The sequence below is a fragment of the Equus przewalskii genome, chromosome 23, assembly GCF_037783145.1.
Source record: "Equus przewalskii isolate Varuska chromosome 23, EquPr2, whole genome shotgun sequence".
In the NCBI taxonomy this organism is placed as follows: Eukaryota; Metazoa; Chordata; class Mammalia; order Perissodactyla; family Equidae; genus Equus; species Equus przewalskii.
Window position 1 is genome coordinate 13,064,473 of NC_091853.1, and position 23,156 is coordinate 13,087,628.

The window sequence follows — 23,156 nt, forward strand, 5'->3', positions numbered from 1 at the left end:
AGAGAGTAGAATGGTGGTCAGGGATTGGGGGAAGGGGAAATGGGGAGCTATTGTTTAATATAGGGACAGAGTGTCAGTTCTGCAAGATGAAAAGAGTTCTGGAGACGAAAGGTGGTGATGGTTATATAATGAGAATGTGCTTAATGCCACTGAACTGTACATTTTTAAATGGTTAAAATGGTAAATTTTATATTATGTGTGTTTTACCACAATTTCAAAAACAAAAAGACCAGACATTAAAGAGAATCAAATAAAACTTGCAGAAACAAAAAATATAATTGAAATCAGAAGTTCATCGGATGGATTAAATAGCAGATTAGACTAGGTATAGAGCACTCTGAAGAAATACACAAAATGTAGCATAGTGATACAACAACTGGAAAATATGGAACAGAAGTGAAGCAACATGAGGACAGAACAAAAGGTGTAACATATGTCCAAACAAAGTTCAACAAGAAACGAGTAGAGAAAATGGGAAAGAGGCAATATTTGAAAATATAATTGCTGAGACTTTTCCAGAACTGCTGAAGTTTCAGGAAGCACACAGAATCACTGGCAGGATAAATAATAAGAAATCCATACCTAGTTATTTTGCAGTGAAAATGAAGAATACTAAAGACAAAAAGATTTATAAAACTACCAGAGAAATGACAGATTTTCTCCAGAAAGAATAGTTACACTGACAGCTAACTTCTCAATAGCAACAATGGAACACAGGGGATAATAAAGCAATACGCTGAAAAGGCTGAACACTAAATCAGATATCCTTCAAGGCTGTGCAACTTAGCCTACCACGATTTTGAGGGCCCCTTTGCCCCCAGCAAAAGAAAATAAACTCTATCATATTATAATGAACTCACTCTAACCTGATGTGCACATCCAAGCTGGGCGTTTGTTTTTTCTCCAGAATACACCTGCTTGGTTCAGCAGGAACACACAGGTTTTTTGTTTTTGTTTTTGTTTTTTTTTAAACGTTCTACAGGTGATTTTGATACACACTCCTGGTTAAGGAGAGGAGGAGGAGGAAATTTGGTGGGAGGGAGGGAATGCGATAAAACAAATGAGACAAAATATTAACAGTTGGGGAATCTGGGCAAACAGTAAATGAGAGTTCTTAATGTTTTTCTTGCAACTCTTCTGTAATCTTGAAACCTGCAAAATAAAAAGTTATTAAAAAACAAAAAACACGCATACCTGAACTATACAATTGCATTTTAAGATACCACTATCTTTCTCTTTTTGAAGATTGGCCCTGAGCTAACATCTGTTGCCAATCTTCCTTTTTTTTTTGTCTCCCCAAAGCCCCAGTAAATAACTGTATCTTCTAGTTGTAGGTCATTCTAGTTCTTCTATGTGGGATGCCACCACAGCACAGCTTGATGAGCACTGCGTAGGTTCACACCCAAGATGTGAATCAGAGAACCCCAGGCCACCAAAGCAGAGTGTTCGAACTTAACCACTCAGCCACAGGGCAGGCCCCTGCCATTATCTTTCTAAACACTGATTCTAAAAATTCTAATAGGCTCTCATGCCCAGAAATTAGTCCAAATTGTCACATTATTACCTGGAAGTATTCATGATGAGAAAACAGAGTCTGAATGTGTTTAATCAGTTACTGAAACTTACTAACACACAGGTGTCAACTAATTCTTGACAACCTCACCATAAAGGCATAGAAAACATTCATAAAGTTTCTATGCCTCCCCTAACCCCTTCTTGACTTTGTACTTAACAATATTCTTAGTTCTTAAAATAAACTGTGAAAAGTTCCACTGGCTGATTTGGAGATAAATTTAAAATTCCATTTTCTAAAACTTAATCATTCTTCTCTCCTCACGAACCTTCCTACACAACTTCACATCAAATCAATAAGAGAAACAAACTTCACCTTCTCTCTTTCTCCACCTTTAAACAATTTGTGAGTCATTATGTGCAAGACATAGTGACAGAGGCTTTATTATACATTATCTTATTTAATTCTCAAACTACCCTATACAGCAGATATTATCATCCTCATTTTATAATGAGGAAACAAGTTCAATCAATCACATATTTAATAAACCAGAATGCTAACCCAAATCTGCCTACTCCAAAACCCCTGTCCTTTCTGTTACAGAGCCTTCTTGATTCACAGTTGTGGTCTTAGCTTCAGTCCTCCTTTCAGAATAATGTATTTCTATAAAGTACAGAACCTTGGCAGATAGTCTGACACCAAGATCCAGTTTCACAAAAATAGAACCTTCGACAGAAGTTTCTCAGTCATATATTAAGACCTTGGTTTCTCTCCTACAGACCCCAACCTTACTCTTAGTTTCATTTATTCTATCTACTACCCTATTTAGACACAACTTAAACCAAAAAATGACATCTACCTATAGAATGCTTCCAGGTAGAGACTTTATATGAGCATGGTAGATTCCAGTTATAAATTTATCTGATCCACTGATGGATCAGGGGGGCTCCCAAGACCACCTCCAGGTTCAGTAATTCACTAGGAGGATTCAGAGGACTCAGCACATGGTTGTACTCATAGTAATGATTTATTAAAGTGAAAGGATACAATGCAAAATCAGCAAAGGGAAAAGGCAGATGGGGCAAAGTCCAGAGGAAACCAGACACAAGCTTCCAAGAATCTTTTCCCAGGGCAGTCACATAAGACACACTTAACTCCTCCAGCAATGAGCTATAACAACATGTGTAAAATATTGTCTACAGCATAAGCTCATCAGAGATTCAGTACCCAAGGGTTTTCTTGGAGGCTGGTCATGTAGGTACCCTCTGCCTATCACGTACCAAAATTCCAGACTCCCAGAAGGAAAGCAGGTGTTCAGCACAAACCACACTGTTTATACAAACAGTTCAGGCACAGTGACCCCTCTTCTCTGTTCTGGGAATGGCGGGAACTCTCCTGAAATCGAAGTCCGCAGGGGCCAGCCAACATCGCTAACAGGCCGTTTTAAGCATATCAGTCTCAAGCCTGCTATGTTAACTCTTTTCCAATTGACATGTTCCCTTTGGAAACAATATATTTTTGTTTTGTTTTGGTTTGGTTTTGGAAATCTTTGTTTTCTATCCAAAATATGTCCCCATTTCCTGTCATCTTAACTAAAATTTCCTTTCCTGAGATTTATATGTTTTTGGTAACTTATCAGCTACTTATGCCCAACTTTTAAAACTCTTTACAAGGTGTGGATACACTAGATACACTATGGTATGATTAAATTCTGTATCTGTCCATAATAGAATACCTGCAGGAAAAAATCCTTTCAAGACTTAAAGACAGTAAAAAATTAATCAGCGCACTGGAATAAACACCATTTGACACAATAATACTGTAACAGAATAAGTAACTTACTACATTTTTAAGGAAAATAAAAAAATGGCCTCAATTCCATTAGATTTCTACATATTACCAGTTAATATGTACATTTACAAATCAGCTGTTCACACTGTGGGAGTGCCATTCTTCTATAAATCACCATCTAAAAACTAGACAGTAAACCCACACGTCCTTCTCCAAAGAAATTAAACTACTCATGACATTTTAAAAGGAACAGAATATAATCTTGCTGTCCTCCTCCACATTTTTATTTTCAAGAGTTAACACCTCAGACTAAGTATGTTCTATTCAAAGGATCATATAAAAAATTAACATCATAGGAATATTTTACATCAGATTTTAAATAGAGGTATACAAATTCGTACTTTCTTAGTTTCGGTTATATCAAATTAAACAATGCTGGACCATAAGTGAATTAGTGATTGATCTGTACTCTGAAATAATTGCTGGAATGTCTTCTGCTTTCTCTCCTACGACCTCTCCCATTAATGTATGTCCTGTCCTTAAATAAACTTCGTTGAGCTCAGTGGAATGAAGAATACAGAAGCCTTCAAGGAATTTAATCTAAGGAGGAAACAGGAATAACAGTAAAAATTGTAAGATGAAAGTATGGATGTTAAATAGTGTGAGGAGTAAATGCAAAAGAAGTTCTAAAAAGAGGGCCAAAAAACCTTTTCTCCTTTAAGATTTACAAGTTTCAAAATACATAAAATGAAAAAAGACAACTGAGAAAAAATTGCATGTATGCTTTGTATACATTTTGGTTAACAATATAAATTATATGCACGAAAGAGGGTCTAAAAGGATACACCCCAGAACTTCAATGACTGTTATCTCCAAACAGGAAGGCAAGTTTTGGGGTTTGTTTTACTTTTGTTTATGTTCTTTTTTTCCCGTAATGAAATATACTGCTTTTGTAATAAGGAAAAAATTTTTTTCTTTCCCTTTAAAGAAATGAAGCAAAAGAGTAAATAAATGGCTTCTTTTTTCTTTTATCTAGTTTAATAAAGACAAAGATCTTTGTATTTTGAGAACAAGATCTGAACTGAACAAGATCATTTTATACTTGGACAAACAATAACATAAAATACAAACATTTGACACTTGGCCATTCTTCTGTTGGCTTTGTAAGCTGTCCTCTTAAAACTTAGTGACCAAAAACAAATAAAATAAAATAAAAATAAATACTCCAGGAAAGATCTTCAAGTTAGAAAGCAGTTAATGTGCACCATCAGCCTCCCTATTAGTAATGACCGTCCTTTCACTGAGGGCCTCCTCTCAAGGTAACTGTCTTAGATCATTCTTCACTTCTATTATTTTCCCAAAGATCATCTTCCTCAAAGTAAACAGCGTTTGTTCTTTCTTTGTTCACTGAAAATAACAAAAAAATCACATTTATATTATTGCTAGAAAGCTATACACAGAAGACCACACATTAAGAGAGGCATCTTGGTATACTGGAAAGCACAGTGACTTAGGAGTAAGTCTTACATTAGACCCCACCTCTGGTTGTACCACTTATACATTCTTTAATTTAGTATAAATAAGAAATAAGAGAACTCTCTTATGGTAGGTTGTCTTAAGATATTTCTCTTTACACAATACCTGCTCACTGTAAAAAGAAAAATTCAAATAATATAGACATATGTAGAGTTAAAAGTGGAAGTTCCCAAGCATCTCCACTCCCACCACCTACCAAAGAGCCTAAGAAAATACTAATTAGGATGCTTTTCTAATAGACCTGCTGATAACTTATCTATTTCATTCACAGTGGACAAAAGAAACCTCCTCTGAAACGAACTAGCAGACTCTGAACATCACTCAGAGATTCTAGAGTTTGAGCTCAACACAGTTACTAGATAGAAATTTGGGTTTTCTATCTAAGGGAGCAGGTTAATGCGTTGCATATAACACAAAGAGTGACCCACTATTTAGCAACCAGCAGAGCAAACTATGGTAGTCATTACTGCTCTCCATCTAACATTTCTAGCTGCCCTCCAGGCACATAGCAAAACTGCACCTTCCCCATCCCTTTGGCATGATGTGAGGCCACAGGACTGACTTCAACCAAGGAAATCTAGGAGTAAGTGATGTATTATCTCTTCTGGCTTTTAAAGTTTCCACTAGTACTTGATTCACCATTCTCTCTTTCCCTCTGCAATGGCAAGTGCTAGTATTCTAGAATGATGGTGGAAGACACTATCAGCCTGGCTCTCTGGGTGACAAAAGATGGGCAAAGCCCCCCCTCCCACCTCCTGCCAAGCCCTCCAAACACACACACACTGATCCACACTGAACAGTAGTGTTACTGTTACAAACTTTTGATGTGTTAATCCATTAAGACTTGGGTGAGGGGGAGCTGTTGTTATCAACCCACAACCCAGGCTATCCTAATCAGACAGATCAACTGACTTTAAACTTAATATAAAAAAATAAGCAAGCAAGAATAGCTAGGAATATTCTGAAAATGAAGAGGAATGAAGAACTAGCCCTACCGGATAGCAGCAATAATAAAGAGCTAATACTCATATAGCACTAACTACACGCCAAACACTGCTCTAAGCATGTTATATAAATTAATTCATTTAATCTTCATAACAACCCTACTAGATAGGTATTATCATCTCCATTTTACAAATAAGGACAGTGAATTACAGGGATGTTAAGTAATTTGCCCAAAGTCAAACAGCTAAGGAAGTGGTGAAGATTCAAAGCAAGGTAGTTCAGCACAAAATCCTATATTCTTAACCACCATGCTATACTGCACATTATAGAAGTACTGTCATTAAAACAGTGTGACACTGGCACTTAATTAGACAGGCAAATCAACGGAACAGAAAATCCAGAAATACAATCAAATGCACACAGGATTTTAGTACACAAAAAGGTGGATAAAAGATAGCTTATTCAATAAACGGTTATTTTGAAATCCTTATATCCTTTCTGTGAGCAATTCCAATTCAAAGCATTATTCTATAGCCAACTAGCACACGTTTAAAATGATACATACAGGTTTCCCCCAATACCCAAAAGTTCGCTTTATGCTACTTCACTTTTATGAAGACCTACATTAGTATCTGTTTTCACTGACCGAAAGAAATCTAGGGGCCAGGCCCATGGCGTAGAGATTAAGTTTGGCTCGCTCTGCTTCAGTGGCCCAGGTTCACAGGTTCAGATCCGAGGCATGGACCTACACTACTCCTCAGCCATGCTGTGGCAGTGACCCACATACAAACTAGAGGAAGACTGGCACAGATGTTAACTCAGGGCTAATTTCCTTAAGCAAAAAAAAAAGGAGAATTTTCAGTGGATGTTAGCTCAGGGTGGATCTTCCTCCCCAAAAAACAAAACAAAACATTTAAAAGAAAAAGACATCCAAAGAGGGGTTTTTTGTTTTTTTTTTAAGAAAAAAGCAAAAACAGCATTTAGCATTTGTTTTGCAACAAGCTGTTACAGAGGCTAAGCAGGCAAACATACTGTTGTATTTCAAGGCTTCCACATCAGCCGACCAGCCTCAACCTTCAAAATCAAGGCAGGGGGACACAGAAGTAGGCGCAGACATTAGTGAGCTGCCCATCCTGACGGATTCAGATGATGTTGAGATATTCACAGATGACCCTCTCCCTCTCTCTCCTACACCCCAGCCTCCTGTACCTCCCACCACCCCAGCCTCCAACAACAGCCTAACACACCATCACCACCACCACTTCTCTCAGTCTTCCAGTGTGCTTTTTGTCTTCCCAATTCTGGTAAGTGAAACTACACTGTACATACATTATTTCCACTTCCTAGAGGCTGTGTATAATATTCTTCCTGCTTTTACTACATGTTAAGTGTTATTTTAGGTGTTACATGTTATTTGGTAATGACTTGGTAGGTTATTTTAGGGGTGGGAAAATACTCAAAAATTTTTCCTATATAAATTAACAGTAATTGCTTCTCCACTTTACACCATTTCAGCTTATGATAAGTTTCATAGGAATGCTGTACTTGCACAAAGTAGGGGAAATGTACATTAAGGTTTTTCACTGCAGCACTGTTTGAAAACAACCTAATTACATAATTCATCCACACAATGAAATGCTACACATTCATTTGTTTTTCATTTTTTTAAAGCAAGTTCTTTATTTACTATCATGGAAGAATCTCCAAGGTAAATTAAGTGAAACAAGTAAGATGCAAAAAAGTATACATAAGCTTCCATTATATAATATGCTTCCACTGGTCTTAAAAAAAAAAAAGGACTGGAGGATATACATGCATACACACATGTAAATATATACATAATATATCTCTGGAAGTATATACAAGAAACTGGTGATTTGGATTACCAAAATTTGAATGGCCAGGAGAAAAGGGGGTGGCAGAAACACATCTGTACCATTTGAATTTTGCACCATGCAAAGGTACTGTCCATTCAATAAATAAACAAGTGATCTAAATTTTAGGAGAAAAAGACTGAGCCATTTAGCAGAAAGGATAAATGCCAAAGGAATATATTGAGAGTTGTCATGATAGAGAGAAGCTGAGCAGGCATTACACTCCACAGACAAGCTGAAACCGAGAAAGCCAGCTGGAAGAAAGGAAAACTGAACAGATGTACAGAGCAACAAAGATGCCAAAACCTTGAAGCCCCTGAAAGAAAATGATGGAGTATGCAGTCTTAATTTCTAATGGCTTACCAGCTCCAGTTTCTACGAGGCCAGCTGTACAATGATTCTTATCCATGGAGTGTCATGATCCCCAGTGTGCCCACATACAATTCTCCCTTCCACCACCTTCTGGAGTTGGCTCCACTGGCTCACCATTCCTTTTTTTTTTCTTAAGGCCCCTAAAACTAGCTTTTCTATCTATATAAGTAAGATATTTTAGGATTATTTCAAAGTGCCCTTTGTGAGGGAGGAAAGAAAGATTATGATTTACCTAAGTGCTAGAAATATCCAATCAGAATGTTGATAACTGTACCAAAACAAAACTATACGTTATACTTACCTATATATCCAGAAGCACTGAAATCTGGTAATTAAACCTAGGCACAGAATAAACCTAAATACAATATACTACCTTGTATTAAGGTCTCAAAATTATCTCAGCCTTAACATGATCATAACTATTTTTTAAATGAATTTAGAAATTTTCAAACAAGTATCTTAACCAATAAAAATGTTAGAAAAGCAACTTTTAAAAAAAATGATAATAGCTATTACTTTTTGAGTACCTACCATTCACCGTGCACTCTCTGGGAATTTTACATGTAATAATTATTTAATTCTCACAAGTTGTAAGGTAGGTACTATTAGCAAGACTATTTCACAGATGAGGAAATAGATGCATACAAAATAAATAACTTGCCCAGGAATATATAATTTCTCAGGTCTCTTAGGGTTCTAAATTTTTTTATACCTATGTCAAGATACTAAAATCATAAATTTAATCCAGGATCTAAACCCACATAGTCTAACACCAAGAGTCCATGCTATTAACAACAAGCTTATAAATGGTTACAGCTCTGACTGGTGTTAATAATTGAAAGCACTCAACTGGAAAACCCAAATGCTTCAAGAATTGCAAGTGTAAATAATTTGCTTACATCAAGATCAGGGAGAAAACACAAAGTCATTCCTGATAGATCAGTAATCTCTTAAATATAGTTTTTGAAAGAAATATTTTCCTGGTAATAATAATTACCTAGCTTTCTTGTAATAATATTTCTTTTAAATTCAATTCTAAAAAAATCTGAGAAAGGTACAAAAATAGTACATGAAAGCTAAGTCTCAAAATGAACAAAACTAATATTTATTAATCCTTAATAAAGTGAATTATGTTTGTTACAGTTTGGTTTTCCTTTTATTACATTACCATGAAGGCTTTGGGAAGACAGTGGAGCATCAGTGCAGGATCCCTCTTCCCTCTAGGTGCAGCACAGAATTTGGAAAATCACAAAACTTTAAGTCAAGTTTTGCTTAGTTACGTGGCCCTAAGGCAGGAGACACAATCTCTCTCAGCTAAACATCTTTATCTATAAAACCAGGAAATATGTATAGTTCCCAGCGTTGTTTTCAGGATTAAATGAGATAATAAAATAAAGTGTCTGGCACACAAGCAACCAATCCTTTCCCAATGCTACGATGCTAATATTCCAGCATAACAGTTAACGGCACAGTTTCTAGAGTTAGATACATCTTATTTTGAGACCCATTTTCATCATTTATTGGCCGAGGATTAAACAACATTCACAGCACAGAGTTTGGCACATAAATGCTGAATAATTATATAACTTACACTACTAAAAGGTAAAAGGAGGTGCCAACAAAAGATAACCAGCAAGCCAACCTAGAAAAATAATAAGTTAGACTCTAATCCTTCTGTGCGTTCCTACCAAGCTGTATGTCCATGATCAACTTGTTTCATCTCTCTAAAAGCATTAGTTTACTCATCTGTTTCTTCCAGGTCTAAATTTTTATACCTACGTCTGTCTGGCTACCAAAATCATAAATTTTACCTTGAAACAACCACCACCCTCATACATATATACGTATTCACCCTCGGGGAAAAGGAAAAGAACAAACCAATAGGAGACTGAGAAATCTAGAGATTCAGAGAAATGGCCAAAACCAGCATGCTCTACAACTCCAGTTGAAGATTTTATCAGAAACATGTTAATGCCAAATACTTTAAATGAGAAAATAAACATTTCAAAAGGGGACACCAAACAATAATGAAAAACAGTGTTAAATTTATAGTTGCTACCAAAAACTGAAATACTTACCAGGCGCTTCTAGTACCTGACTCTCCTGAAATGTCCGTCTCGCATGCCGGTAGGCTCATGGCAGCCAAATACATTCTAGGTCAGTGGTTCCCAAACAAGGGCCATTTCACCCCCAAGGGGATTCTGGCATTATCTAGAGTCAGTTTGTGACTGTCACAATTAGAAAGTGAGGGCTACTCGCATTTAGTTGGTGGGGGCCAGAGATGCCATTAAACATCCCACATTGCACAGGACAGTCCCACAACAAAGAATCATTCAGCCCTAAATGTCAATATTACAGAGGTCGACAAACCCTGTTATAGGTGATCTGACCAAGAATCACAGTGACTCTCCTGGGAAACAGAACTGAGACTAAGAAATTAAAGTTTACTACAGACGGTCCTCTTGATCAGAGCAGAGATCTTTTTAAGAAGTGTGATACGAAGTAAACGTCTAAGAGAGAATAAAATGAGCAAACAGAAGGCAAAACAGACGTGAAATAAACATTGCCTCAGTTTCTAGCAGTCTTCCACTTCCTGCTTCTAGGCCAGCCTAGCTGCCTTCCTGTCCGTGAGCCTCCAATACCTCCATAGAAATTTTCGATGTATTACATAAAGTAGACTTGGTTTCTATTATTTGTAGCCAAGAGTCCTACGCGCACACATTACCCACAGAAAACTGCTAAGGTAGAAGAATCATCTACAGCAGAATATGCAATAGTTCAACACAAGTAAATCAAAATAAATTTGGTGAAATTTTATAATAATGAAAAACCAATGGTGAGGCATGGAAAAAAGATCAGTAAAAACTAATCTATAATATAAGGACATCAGAGGATATAGAAAAGGCAAATAATGCGGAAACCAGGGAAAGTGTCAAAATTTCCTAAACCAGAAGGACAACCAAAATCAAAGGAAATAGGTGATAAATTATGTAAATGTTAAGAAATAATCCTTTAAGAAAGACTTGTCAAACATCTACCTATCAAGCTCTTAAGCTTTATGAGGAAGAATTTTATACAACTCAATAGCACAAGAACAAATTATAAAATGGACAGAAATGGTAATTATGTGACCTGATGGAGGTGTCAGCTAACGCTATGGTGGTAATCACGTTGCAATATATAAATGTATCAAACCAACAGTTGTCCACCTTAAACTTACACAATCGTGGTATGTCAATTATATCTCAATAAAGATGGAGAAAAAAGAGAGGAAGAATTTTATAGTATAAAAATAAAAAATTTTTATATGCTGCCAAGAAGAAAGAAATATATAAATATAAAAGGATATGCATGACCAGACTTGAGAAAGGAACAGCTTGATAGAAAATTTGCCCAGAGCTGAAGCCATCTTGACACAGCCCATGGCCAAGATGACTTTTCTCTTTGAAAATAGTTAATAATTTCAAGAAACAGAAAACTGGAAATAATTAGATGAAAGAAGTTATAAATACATTAGAATTTTTCCAAACAGTAGGGTTAATGACAGAACAAAAGAAAATAGAAAATGAAAGATATAGAGAGAGAAGATTTCATAAGGTTTTCATACTAAGATTTAAAAGTGCAGGTAAGCTAAAACTAGGGTTATAAAAGGGAAAACATAAATACACTGGATAATAAAGCCAAATTTAGAGTAACTTTTTGCCCATCCATAACTGCAAAGAAAACTCAGGTTAGTTCAAAGCATCTTTATGGACTAACCTCTGCATTGCAACCTGCCAGGTATAATATCTCTCAGCAAACAATGAAGAAACTACTTTCTCCCTACGTGCTGAACGCATCGACTCGTTTAAATATTTATTGAGCGTCAATTTGGTGCCTGTCACCGTCAAAGGTACAAGAATTCTACCAGTGAACAAGATCAAGTTCCTGCTCTCACAGAGCTTATCATGTAAAGCAGCACTGTCCAAGAGAAATAACGTGAGCTACATATCATTTTACAGATTCCAGTAGGTACATTAAATTTTTTAGATTTGTAAAATTAATTTTAATCTATTTTATTTAATCTGATATGACTAAAACAGGTCAACATGTAATCAATATAAAAATATTCATGTGATATTTTACATTCATTTTTTCATACTAAGTTTTGAAATACAGTGTGTATTTTCACACAGCTCTTCTATATTACGACAAAGGATATTTACTCATTAGCTGCCACATTGGACAGTGCCAACCAAGGAAGGGAGATAGACAGGGGCTACTAATTTTTTTCATTTCAAATCTTGTCATATTCTTTCACTGTTTAACTGTCTGCATGTATTTCTCTGATAAAAATAACCAAAAAGAGTTTTCCACTCAGAGCAAATAGCAACTCCAAGTATTTATTTTACACAAAACTAGAAACAATCTATAATCAATACGAAAAATTCTGAACAAACTGTGGTATAGTTATACAATGGAATACTGACCTATATTATTTCAACATGGATATCTCAAAGACACACAATATAGAAAAAACGTTGCAAGATGATACATCTGGTATAGAATTTATGTAAATCTTTCAAACATACAAAGTTACAAACTGTGACACACACGCACACACACTACTGACAATTACAAGTGGAACAAAATGCAACTACTCAGAGGAGAAGGAGAAACATCATCAGGGTAGCATTAACCTGATACTTCAGGGTACTGCTTCAGGGTGGTACTCCCTGATACCGGGAGGGGAGAAGAAAGGGTTTGAGAAGAAGATCTGCAATAAGTATTCAACTATCTCTATAATGTCTTATTTCTTTTTTAAAAAATGTGATTAAAACATTAACGTCTGATAAATCTGGTGGGTATCTAGGCATTCTTCTATGTTATTTGCTGTATTTTTCTGTGTGTGTGAAATATCTCCTTTTGAAAATATGCTTTATTCACACACTAAGAACAGACTGCAGAGTTTATTGGTATCAGAAACTTCTGATAAATAAACATTTTTATAAAAGAAAATATTCTTTCTAGAGACCTCCTTAAAACTTAAATATCAGTTTGACAGAATTAATCATTCCATACTGAATCTGGCCCTGGAGTTAGTTGTCGATTATCAGCAGAGTTATAAAAATATATTGATTCAAAAGCTAAACCCAAGCCCAGATACAATATGAAGAGAATCTAGAACTCCTCTACAGTATCCATAGAAACTCCTCTACAGTATCCATAGAATATATCTTTTCTCAAAGCTAAAAGGTTTATATTTACCTAAAGCTATGCTCAGAGGTCTCAACGGCTGATGCAGCACCGTGACTATGAACTGTCAACATTAGGAATGTATTTACCAAACTTAACATTCTGCTCAGTGTAAAAACATAAAGGAATCAGTAATTGTACACTTTATTCTAGACGCTAACCAGAAATAATGGCATTTCTTTATGCAAAATGTGGACGAACAGCAATTTCTCTAGTTGCCCTATTAAAATACAGTACAGCAGCAAATCTCTCAAGATATATTTATAATATATATAACATATATGTGTATATATACATTTATTATATATACTTTAGATATAGGTACTATATATACTTTTGATATTTTACAGAAAGCAAATGGACAAAACATGTGTTATTACTACTACTATAATAGCCAGAATTCATTAAGAAACAAGGGTAGATGATCTCTCCCCCCTGCAACCCACCTCTACCTCTACCACACCTCCTCCAACCAAATGCCTTAGAGTAGATTATGTATCACAGAAATATGATCAGGATGGATAGTAATGATAGCCTGAACCCTCCTTCAGAATAAACCTTATTAAAAAAAGCTCTGTTAGAATATCAGTTTTAAGAAAATAAAAATGTTGATAGAAAGTTATTACTACAGAAAATATGACTGCCTATCTAGAAAGAGAATTAAAGGAAAAATTATTAGATGCAATACAAGTACAGTAAGGCAACCAGACCCAAGACTGACACACAAAAATCACTAGTCTTCCTGTATACCAGCAATAAGCAATTAGGAAATGCAATGCAGAAAGATTACATTTACAACAAAAATTATTAAATGACAACGAATAAGCCTAACAAGAAATGTCCAAAACAATATGAAGAAAATGAAAAATCCTTCACTTAAGGACATAAAAGATGACCTAGACTGGCAAAGGGACACCACGTTCTTGGATCTAAGGACACCCTAATGCTGCACTGTCAATTCACCTCCAAATTAACCTATAATTCAATACAATCACTAGGAAAATCCCATCAAGATTTCTAAATCTTAACAACCTGATCCTAAGGATCTTTGGAAGATATAATATGCAATAACATCCAAATAAACTTTGAAAAAGAACACAATAATGGGAAGCTACACAGATAAACATACGCTTTAAGTTTATAATTAAATTATATTATAATTAAAGTAATATGTTAACAATGTTCAGGAAGCGAAAGATCAATGGAACCATGGAGAGAGTTTTAAAAGATCAGTGTAAATCTGAGAATTTAATATATGAGAAATATGACTCCTCAAAACAGTGGGAACTGATGAACTACTCACTAATTAGTATCAGTACAACGGAAACACATTATTTCCATCCTCAAATACATACATTCATATACATAAACATACATATAAATTTTAGATAAGTTCAAGCTGGTAATGTAAGGACAAAAAATACCAAAAGAAAAAAACAGGACATTATTTAATAATCTTGTAAACAAATATTCATCAATAAGAAAATGGTTACTATCTAAACAAAATGGTTAAATATATATCTAAAGTATGGAACACTATAAAGCTGTTGAAAGAAGGAGAAATCTACACATACTAGCAAAGAAATGTCTTCCAGACATATTAAGTACAAAAAACAAATTTAAAAGGAAAAAATTCATATAGTATAATGCCATTTACAAAATGTCAAGAGAAGTATTAAGATGTACACTCATATATATGTAAACACACAGACAAGTTTTGGGAAAATACACAAACAATAAGCAGTAGTTTCCTCTAATAAAGGAATACGGATTGTGGGTAGGAATATCAAAGGTAACTCTGAGGTCTATACGCTTCCGTACTGACTGTGTGTGTGCGCGTGCGTGCGTGTGTGTGTGTGTGTGTGTAGGATTGGCCCTGAGCTAACATCTATGCCAATCTTCGTCTATTTTGTATGTGGGACACCTCCATCCAAAAACAGCTTGATGAGCAGTGTGTAGGTCCACGCCCAGGATTCGAACCCATGAACCCGGGGCAGCCAAAGTGGAACGCCTAAACTTAACCACTACACCACCGGGCCAGCCCCTGTACTGATTTCCTTTTTACACTGAAATACCTCTTCCTATCTTTTTATACAATTAAAAAATACAAATTTCAAAATAAAAGAAAGCTACTATAACAAAAACTTTCACGTTATCAACTTTTCTTTCCTCTAAGAAACAGATGAGTGATACGAATTGTACCTGTTGGTATTGCTAGTTTTAGGAAAGTGTTTTCTTAATAACTGTCTGGAACCACAAAATGCTAAGTGGCAATCTTCAGTCCTAACTCAGTATTGTTATTTTAATTTGCTGGAATTAGAAGAGAGAGGAACGTGCTAACCAAATTGCATATGTTCATATTCTATATTATATTAAGCCACAAAACATTTCCTTTGACTTTGACCACATCAAGTGAAAGGTTTCTAAACCCTCCCTCTCCTTGGAAAGCAAACCAGGGAATATAAATTGCCTGGGCCTGCTGAGCTTTGTGTTCTGCTGGATTAAAAGCCAATACTGGCAGAGTTCACCATGGAGGAGCAGGCAGTACCACTACCACCACAGACTCAGCACGCTTACAATATGAAGCAGAGGGCTAAAAAGCTCAATGTAGTTATTTTTTTAAGCAACCAAAGCTAAATTTGGCATAGTATTATATTTAATGTGTATTAATCTATGCATTTGAGTAAAAGTTCAACTGAAAATAATACTGAGAAATTTTTCTAATTAGTATAATGACAAGTTTACATACTGATATTATGCACTCAATCCAAAAATGCAGAGATTACTAACCAATAGCTATTGTACAAAATATCACACTTCCGCAGATAAAGACACACAAAACAAGACTAATTTTTTAGCTGTTTCATGAGGGTGTTCATCAACATCTATTTAAGCAGCATCATTCACTCGGACAGCAGTTCTAAATTATACCTAACAACTCTCTCGGAGACATTAACATAGGCAATTACTGTAGAATAAGTGAATAAAGAAACACAGAAAACACTCTTTCTGTTAAGCTAAAAATTTTTCTTAATTCTGCCATATTACATAAAAAAGAAAAAAAGGTTATTCTAAGTTGCATACTGCAATAACAAACTAAATATATCACTATAAGTGGTTACACAGATTCTAATTCAAGATCATTGGAGGACTCCATTTTAAATATTAACATTCTATAAGATAATGCCTCCCTAAAATTATGTTTAGCCTCAAAACAAACACCCTAGCATATAAGCTCCTACATCTGGATATTCTATACACCTGGATGTACATTAGGATACAGAGAAAAAAATAGCTACCTACACAGTTTTATCATGCAAAACTATTACTAATCAGACATGTTGTCATTTAAAATGTTAATTGACAATGACTATTATAGAAATATAGAAAAGGACGTAGAATAAGAAAAAATTATTCCACAATTACTCAGAAACACCTACTATGTGGCAAGTATTGTGTGTAAAGGATACAAGGTAAAGAAATCAATTTTTACAACCCAATATCTTAGAATCCAAGAGTCATTTACACAAATATTTACGCAATCAGTATACAATATTGTCAGTCAGTAGTTTTCTAAAGATCTTCTACCAGTATGGTCTAATAAATCAATTACAAATATTAGAGGGTATATATAGCTAATATTTTATACTCTTTTCCACATTCATAAAGAAACATGGCTTAGTACATTCATCCTCTTATAGTAGCTCAATACACTATCACTGATACCTGTTAAATCTTCTTGACAATTTCTAAAAAGCCAAGAGGAGAAAAGAAGAGTTGTAATCTATCAACAGGGGTGGGGAAGAGGGGGCAGGCGGAGTGCAGGGGGGGATATAAAACGCTTTAAATAAGAAATATTAGAAACACTAAGGCTAGAGGTTAAGACAGTAGTTCAATGTTACTGTGAAATTCCAAATAGCATTGTTGACTGCCTACTGCTCCCTTCATTAGATCACAATAACATCTAAGTCTCAATCCACAGCCACAGAGGACATAGATCTAACCCCAGCCTACTATCCTGAAAATCTTATCACAGGTCCCAAGGGAGATGGGGTAAAGAAGCCTAAAGATCTTTGCATATACACATATACATAGGTACACATACACATACCCAAGAAGGTTAACTACACACCATCATATACCAAAACTACAGAATTACAAATAGGTATCCCAATTTCTTTGGTCTCTAGTCTTTTTCAATTTGGGCAAGTATGGTTTTCTGAGGTTCAAATGAAAAAACAGATATTAAGTACTTAGCACATGCATGGCACACAGCACTCAATAGGTGGCAATTATATCTTCACCACTTCTTCCAGGAACTGAGGCCCATCCTAAGTCCATCAGCAGAACCCCGTGTGTCCTACCTGCCTTTTCCCTGACACTCAAGATTCTTTCAAAAGCATGTCTCTCAACAGACCTTCAACATATGAATACTTAAAAAAAGAGAGATAAAAAAACAAAAAGATTTTTTAAAAAAGTTGAGGCCAAAGCAAAAAGACATCATCTCTTCCTGCCATCAAAAGATGGCACAAGACAAGGGCCGGCCCGGTGGCACAGCAGTTAAATTCTCACGTTCCGCTTCAGTGGCCCACGGTTCGCTGGTCCAGATCCTGGATGCAGACATGGCACCACTTGGCAAGCCATGCTGTGGTAGGTATCCCACATATAAAGTAGAGGAAGGTGGGCACAGATGTTAGCTCAGAGCCAGTCTTCCTCAGCAAAAAGAGGAGGACTGGCAGCAGATGTTAGCTCAGGGCTGATCTTCCTCAAAAAAATAAAATAAAATAAAAAATAAAAAGATGGTACAAGACAGTGGACACTTGCCTGTGGACCAAGTTTAGCGGACACTAGACTAGGAATAAAGGGACTTTTGAACCACTTCCAAGAAAAGAGTTATATACAGTATGTTTTCTGACACAACTGACAATTGTTGAATCACCTTTAATCCATAACTCTTCTTAATGTCACATTACCAACGGTTCTCAAAGTGTGGCCCCCAACCAGCAGCATCACCTGGAAATTTGTCAGAAATGCAAGTTCTCGAATCCAATCTCAGACCTGAATCAGAAACTCGGGGGGTGGGACCCAGCAACAAGCTCTCCACACTAAAGTTCAAGAATGACTGTTCTATATGATTTGGTGAAGTATCCAGAGAGAAACTCCAAATTCATCTACTCTAGAAGAAATCTGTTAAGATTGATGAGGTTAACATTCTGAAGTATACTGAAATCTCATGTGTGCGGTACATGAGAAAAAGCCCAATTTGGTCACAAAATCAAGAGTATAAAAGTCCTACTAAAACATGCTTTTAACAAGATACTTTATAACGAGAGGTAAAAATAATACAGGGAGGCACAAAAAGGTCATAGAGAAGATGTCAGATGAAGGAGGTTATAATAGAAAAAGTCATTAAATATTAACCAGCAAACAAATGTGCCAGCTTAGAATGAGGTCTCTATCTAAACTTTACATTTGCATTGGCCTGTGTTTCTGGTTCAGCTTCTCTGAAGGAAGAAACATCCGAACGAACAGTGAGTGAAAAAGAACCATGGGCTGTGTTGTCCTCTGACTGACACCCAGTCTCTTAAGGCAAATCTCCCTGAGAGGATAACATTTACCTTCAGAGGAAGGTAGGACTAATGTGACTTCATTCTCCTATGATTTCAGATCCCCAAATTTCTCTCTTATTTGCTGCTTCCTAAAAGTCCTTTAACAATCAAGAGTCACTTGAGAGAAAAACAGACTTGAGAGAATATAGAGACAAAATGTAAACGCTAAGACAATCCTACACTTTTAGCATGCCATCATGATGACAATAGCAGTGTTTTAGATAGTTTACAAAACATTCTCACATACTACTCATATAATCTTCACAACCATCTTGAGGTAAATAACAATGACAACAAAATTGCTAACTTTCGAGGACTTAGTGCTTGGCACTTCGTGAAGAGCCTTACATAATTTTATTATTTAATTCAACAATCTGCTGAGGCTGGAATCATAACCATTTACTAATGTCAAACATGAGGCAGGATTTGAATCCAATTCTATCTAATTCTAAAACCCATGTTCTCTAAATTTCTAGACTATGGCAAGATTTGGAGATAAAGGCTCGAGTTTCAGTCCCATAATTTACCAGCTATATGACCTTGGGAAATCACTTAACTCTCCTGATTCTTCATCTATAAAATGGGAGGATTAATACTCGCCCTCACCTACTTCAGAGTAGTTATAAAGATCAAATGAGATAAAGGACATAAAAGGTCTTCATAAACTTTAAAAAAAACTACACAAATGTAAATTATCATCATCATTCCTGATTTTGATAGAGAAAGAGAGGGGACAGGAAAAAAACCAACATAGAATGTGGGCTGGAGAGGGAAAGATGCTGGTTTTTCTTTTGTTTGGCTTTCGTTTTCTTTTTAAAGCATGCCGAAGAACCTCAAGGAGAAACATCAGACTTCATAATGTACCTGGGACCTTACTGTCAATTAGGCTGCAATAACAGAATCTGTACCACAGCTTATTCTGTCACTTTGTTAAAAACACAGATACAGGGTGCCTGCCACAGGGTCCTTAGTGGTTAAGTTTGCGCACTCCGCTTCAGCGGCCCAGGGTTTCGCCGGTTCGGATCCTGGGTGCGGACATGGCACCGCTCATGTGATCTCTCCTTTTTCATCCTCTATATCAAATCATGAAGTCCTCTAAGTTCCATAAGGACAGGGACTCTTGTTATGTTCACAGCAACATCCCCAGTATGTAACAGGTGCTCAAAATACTTCTGTTTGTTGAATGAATGAAACATCCCTAGAATGAAACATCCCTAGAATGAAACATCCCTAGAATTTACCCCTCCTATTTCCACTGCCTCCACTCAAGGCCAGCCTTTCAGCATTTCATTCTTGGGTTTGTTGATGTATCCTGTAAACTAATCAATGAGGTAAACCGATACAGACTCATTTTCCATAACCTAGCCCCATCCAACGTCTTCAAAGTTTTCTTCCCACTGCTTCTCAATTAGTATCACAAAAATCTTAGAGTCAGAAGGTACCTTAGAGTAATCTAGTCCAACATTTTAAAGATAAAGAAACCAAAGATGGCAAGTGACTAAATCACCCAGCCAGGTGAGCCAGGACCAGAACTTGATTCTTGCCATTTTGCTCTAGGATTCACTCCTGGAGGATTTGCTTCATTCCTGACAGAGGTCTCCTCACTATCCCATGCACAAATTATGTTCATTCCCACTGTTCATGCTCAAGTTGTTTCTCCTGCCCAGTCTGCCCTCTTTTTCTTGCTCCATAGATCCAAATCCTATCCATCCTTCAAAATCTCTTCCCATTCCATTTTCCACGACTTCCTCCTTCTCTGAAAATCTTATGTCCTGAATGAGATGCTAGAGGAAAAGGATCACCGTTGCCTAATGGGCCAAGTTTAATGCAAACTAACACTTCCTACAAAGCAAAGTGACTTGGATGATTTCTTCCCTGAAAACTATTCACTCATTCTTTCCTCCTGTGTTTTAGGAAGTGATGTCAATAAGATTAACCCATATAGTGCCTTCATAAAATCTTCATATATGTGAAAGAGCAGCTCACTCACATCTTTAACAGCAGACATGCAATGCCTAAATGGCCCCAAATCACTTACAGCTCCTTCATTAAGAAATAACTCAGCTTATTCACAAAGTCCAAACCCAGAACCCTCTGATACTACTCACCTAGCAGCTACAGCTCCTTGGTTCATCTCTTTCTTTGCATACCACCATCGATCATTATTTCCTCTAAAACTCCATTTCTAACGAATGGTTCACACTTCTTTTTCTTCCTCCTCTTCCCTACATTGTGCAGTATAAAACATCCTGTCTCTTTTATCTTTCATTATTTCCTATATGCCTCTTCAGTGAAACTCCACTTTGCTACCTCTCATCCAACCTCAACTATCCATATCCAGTCCTTTAGACAGAAGTCACATCTATCTTTTCCGTCTCTCTCAGGTCCTAGTGTATCTCAACCCCACGAAGGTCAATTCTGTTTTTCCCCCCTTCTCCACTCTTCCTTCCTCTAGAAAAGTGGTCTCAAAAGTGGTGTGGCTGCAGCTCAGGGAAACTGCAAAAGGATCCACTGGGCTGCAGGAAAAAAAATACATTAGAACTCTTATAATACTTATTTTTTCATCTCATCGTTTCTTAAACTCTGTTTCTGTGTACATTTATAAGTTACATAACATATTAGTACAGTAGGACTAGTAATTTATAAAGATACATAAATTCTTGGAGTAAACGCTCTTTCACTGACAAGAGTGTATGATTAAAAGAGTTTGGAGACAACCATTCTAAAAATACCTTGCAAATGAGGTCAAAGTAATGGTTCCAGACTATACAGAGGAGGTATTATTTATGTATGTATACATACACATATACGGTAGGAAGAAAAACGCTTGTTCATATCTAAAGTCCTAACCATGCCCACCAACCTCTCACCTCCGCCAGCCATCTCAGAATGGTGTCCTACTCAAAAGAGCAGAACAGAGGATGGTTTGGCAAAGCCCTTCATTTCCAGTTTGAAAAAAAAGAAATATTCAACAGCGCTGGGATACCTTATCTTTCCCATAGAAGGGTATTTCAGGGCACTGCTTACTATCCTGACACTGCTCATGGCCTTATACATACACTTTTTACGCCACTATCTCCTGAGATTCAGTTCCTATTTCCCAGTCCCTCAAGGCACAACTCACGTTCCCTTCGCTCAAGACCGATGTATACTAACACCTCCTGGAGTGAGCTCACACCTCCCTTCATCCTTCCCTCCCCTGGGGATACTGTCCACGTCCTCCCCGAGACGCACAGTCCCGTCCCAGGATAGAGGACAGTCCATCCACGGTCCCTAAGACCACTTCTCTTTCCTCCTCCGCCCTCGGGAGCTGCCAGCCAGGCTGGAGTCGGGAGGGGGGAGGGGTGTGACTCGTCTCCCGTGACTGGCCCAGATGGCAGCCGATTCCGCCCCCACTCCTGGGCACCCCTCGACCCCCCAGGGCTGCCTGTCGGCCTCGCACCCCGCCCCAACCCCACGCCCGGCCTCCCCCACGCCCCCACGCCGGCTCCCGGCCGCACTCACCATGCTGGGTGAAGATATTGAAACCGGCCTCCGCGGTGCGTCCCGCCAGGTCCCGCCTGCGGCCGGAGGGCCTGGCTGCACTGCTGCCCCGGATCCCGCGGGGCTGCGGCTGCTGAAGCCCCGGAGCCTCCCCGACGCGGCCCACCTGCTGCCCCATCCCTGCGCTCGCGTACTCCCGCGCCCCCGCCGATCCCCGGTCACATTCCTCCTCGGCTCCGGCCTCGGGCTCTTGGCGCTGCTCCGGCCTCTCCTTCCCACTCCAGGCCCCGGCCCTGAACGGCCGAGCCGCCGGCAGCTCCGCACCCGGTCTCCTCACAGCAGCCGCCGCGCCGCCTCTCCGCGACTCACAGATCCTCCTTTTCCCTCCCCCGCCCGCGGCTCCGCGCCCCCAACGCTGCCGCTGCCGCCGCCGCCATCTTTAAACCACCGAGCGCCGGGAGAGCGTGGGACAGAGCGCCTCCCGCCCCCCCGCCCGACCAGTCACCTCCGCTGCTCGGAGGGAGGGCGGCCCGCGGCCCCGCCCCAGCCCCGCCCCGCCCGCGCCGCCCCCGCCTTCTCGCTGGGTGGGTCCCCCAGCGCCCACCTCGTCGGCACGTCTACCGCTGCTTCAGGTTTTTCGGCGTCTGCGTTTCTTCGCTGCGCCTCGGTCTCCCACGTCTGGAGCCGCCTTAGCCGACCCATCCCACGTTCGGCTCCACATGCTACCGCCTTTTGGGGTTGGTCAGTCTAAAGCCTTCTCTGTCCCACCTCCACCTGTCAATCGATCCGTCGGCCTGA

The 23,156-nt window shown here is 38.0% G+C and overlaps 1 protein-coding gene across 2 annotated transcripts in view; it reads right to left on the reverse strand.

Moving 5' to 3' along the window:
* Nucleotides 1–22,885, reverse strand: part of ABL2 (ABL proto-oncogene 2, non-receptor tyrosine kinase) — a 106,254-nt gene extending 83,369 nt beyond the window's left edge. For both annotated transcript variants that reach the window (XM_008522144.2, XM_070591672.1), the window contains exon 1: nucleotides 22,380–22,885. In XM_008522144.2, the coding sequence (XP_008520366.2) occupies nucleotides 22,380–22,536 (157 nt within the window). In that variant the 5' untranslated portion in view covers nucleotides 22,537–22,885. The remainder of the gene's footprint in view (nucleotides 1–22,379) is intronic.
* Nucleotides 22,886–23,156: the final 271 nt, after the last annotated feature.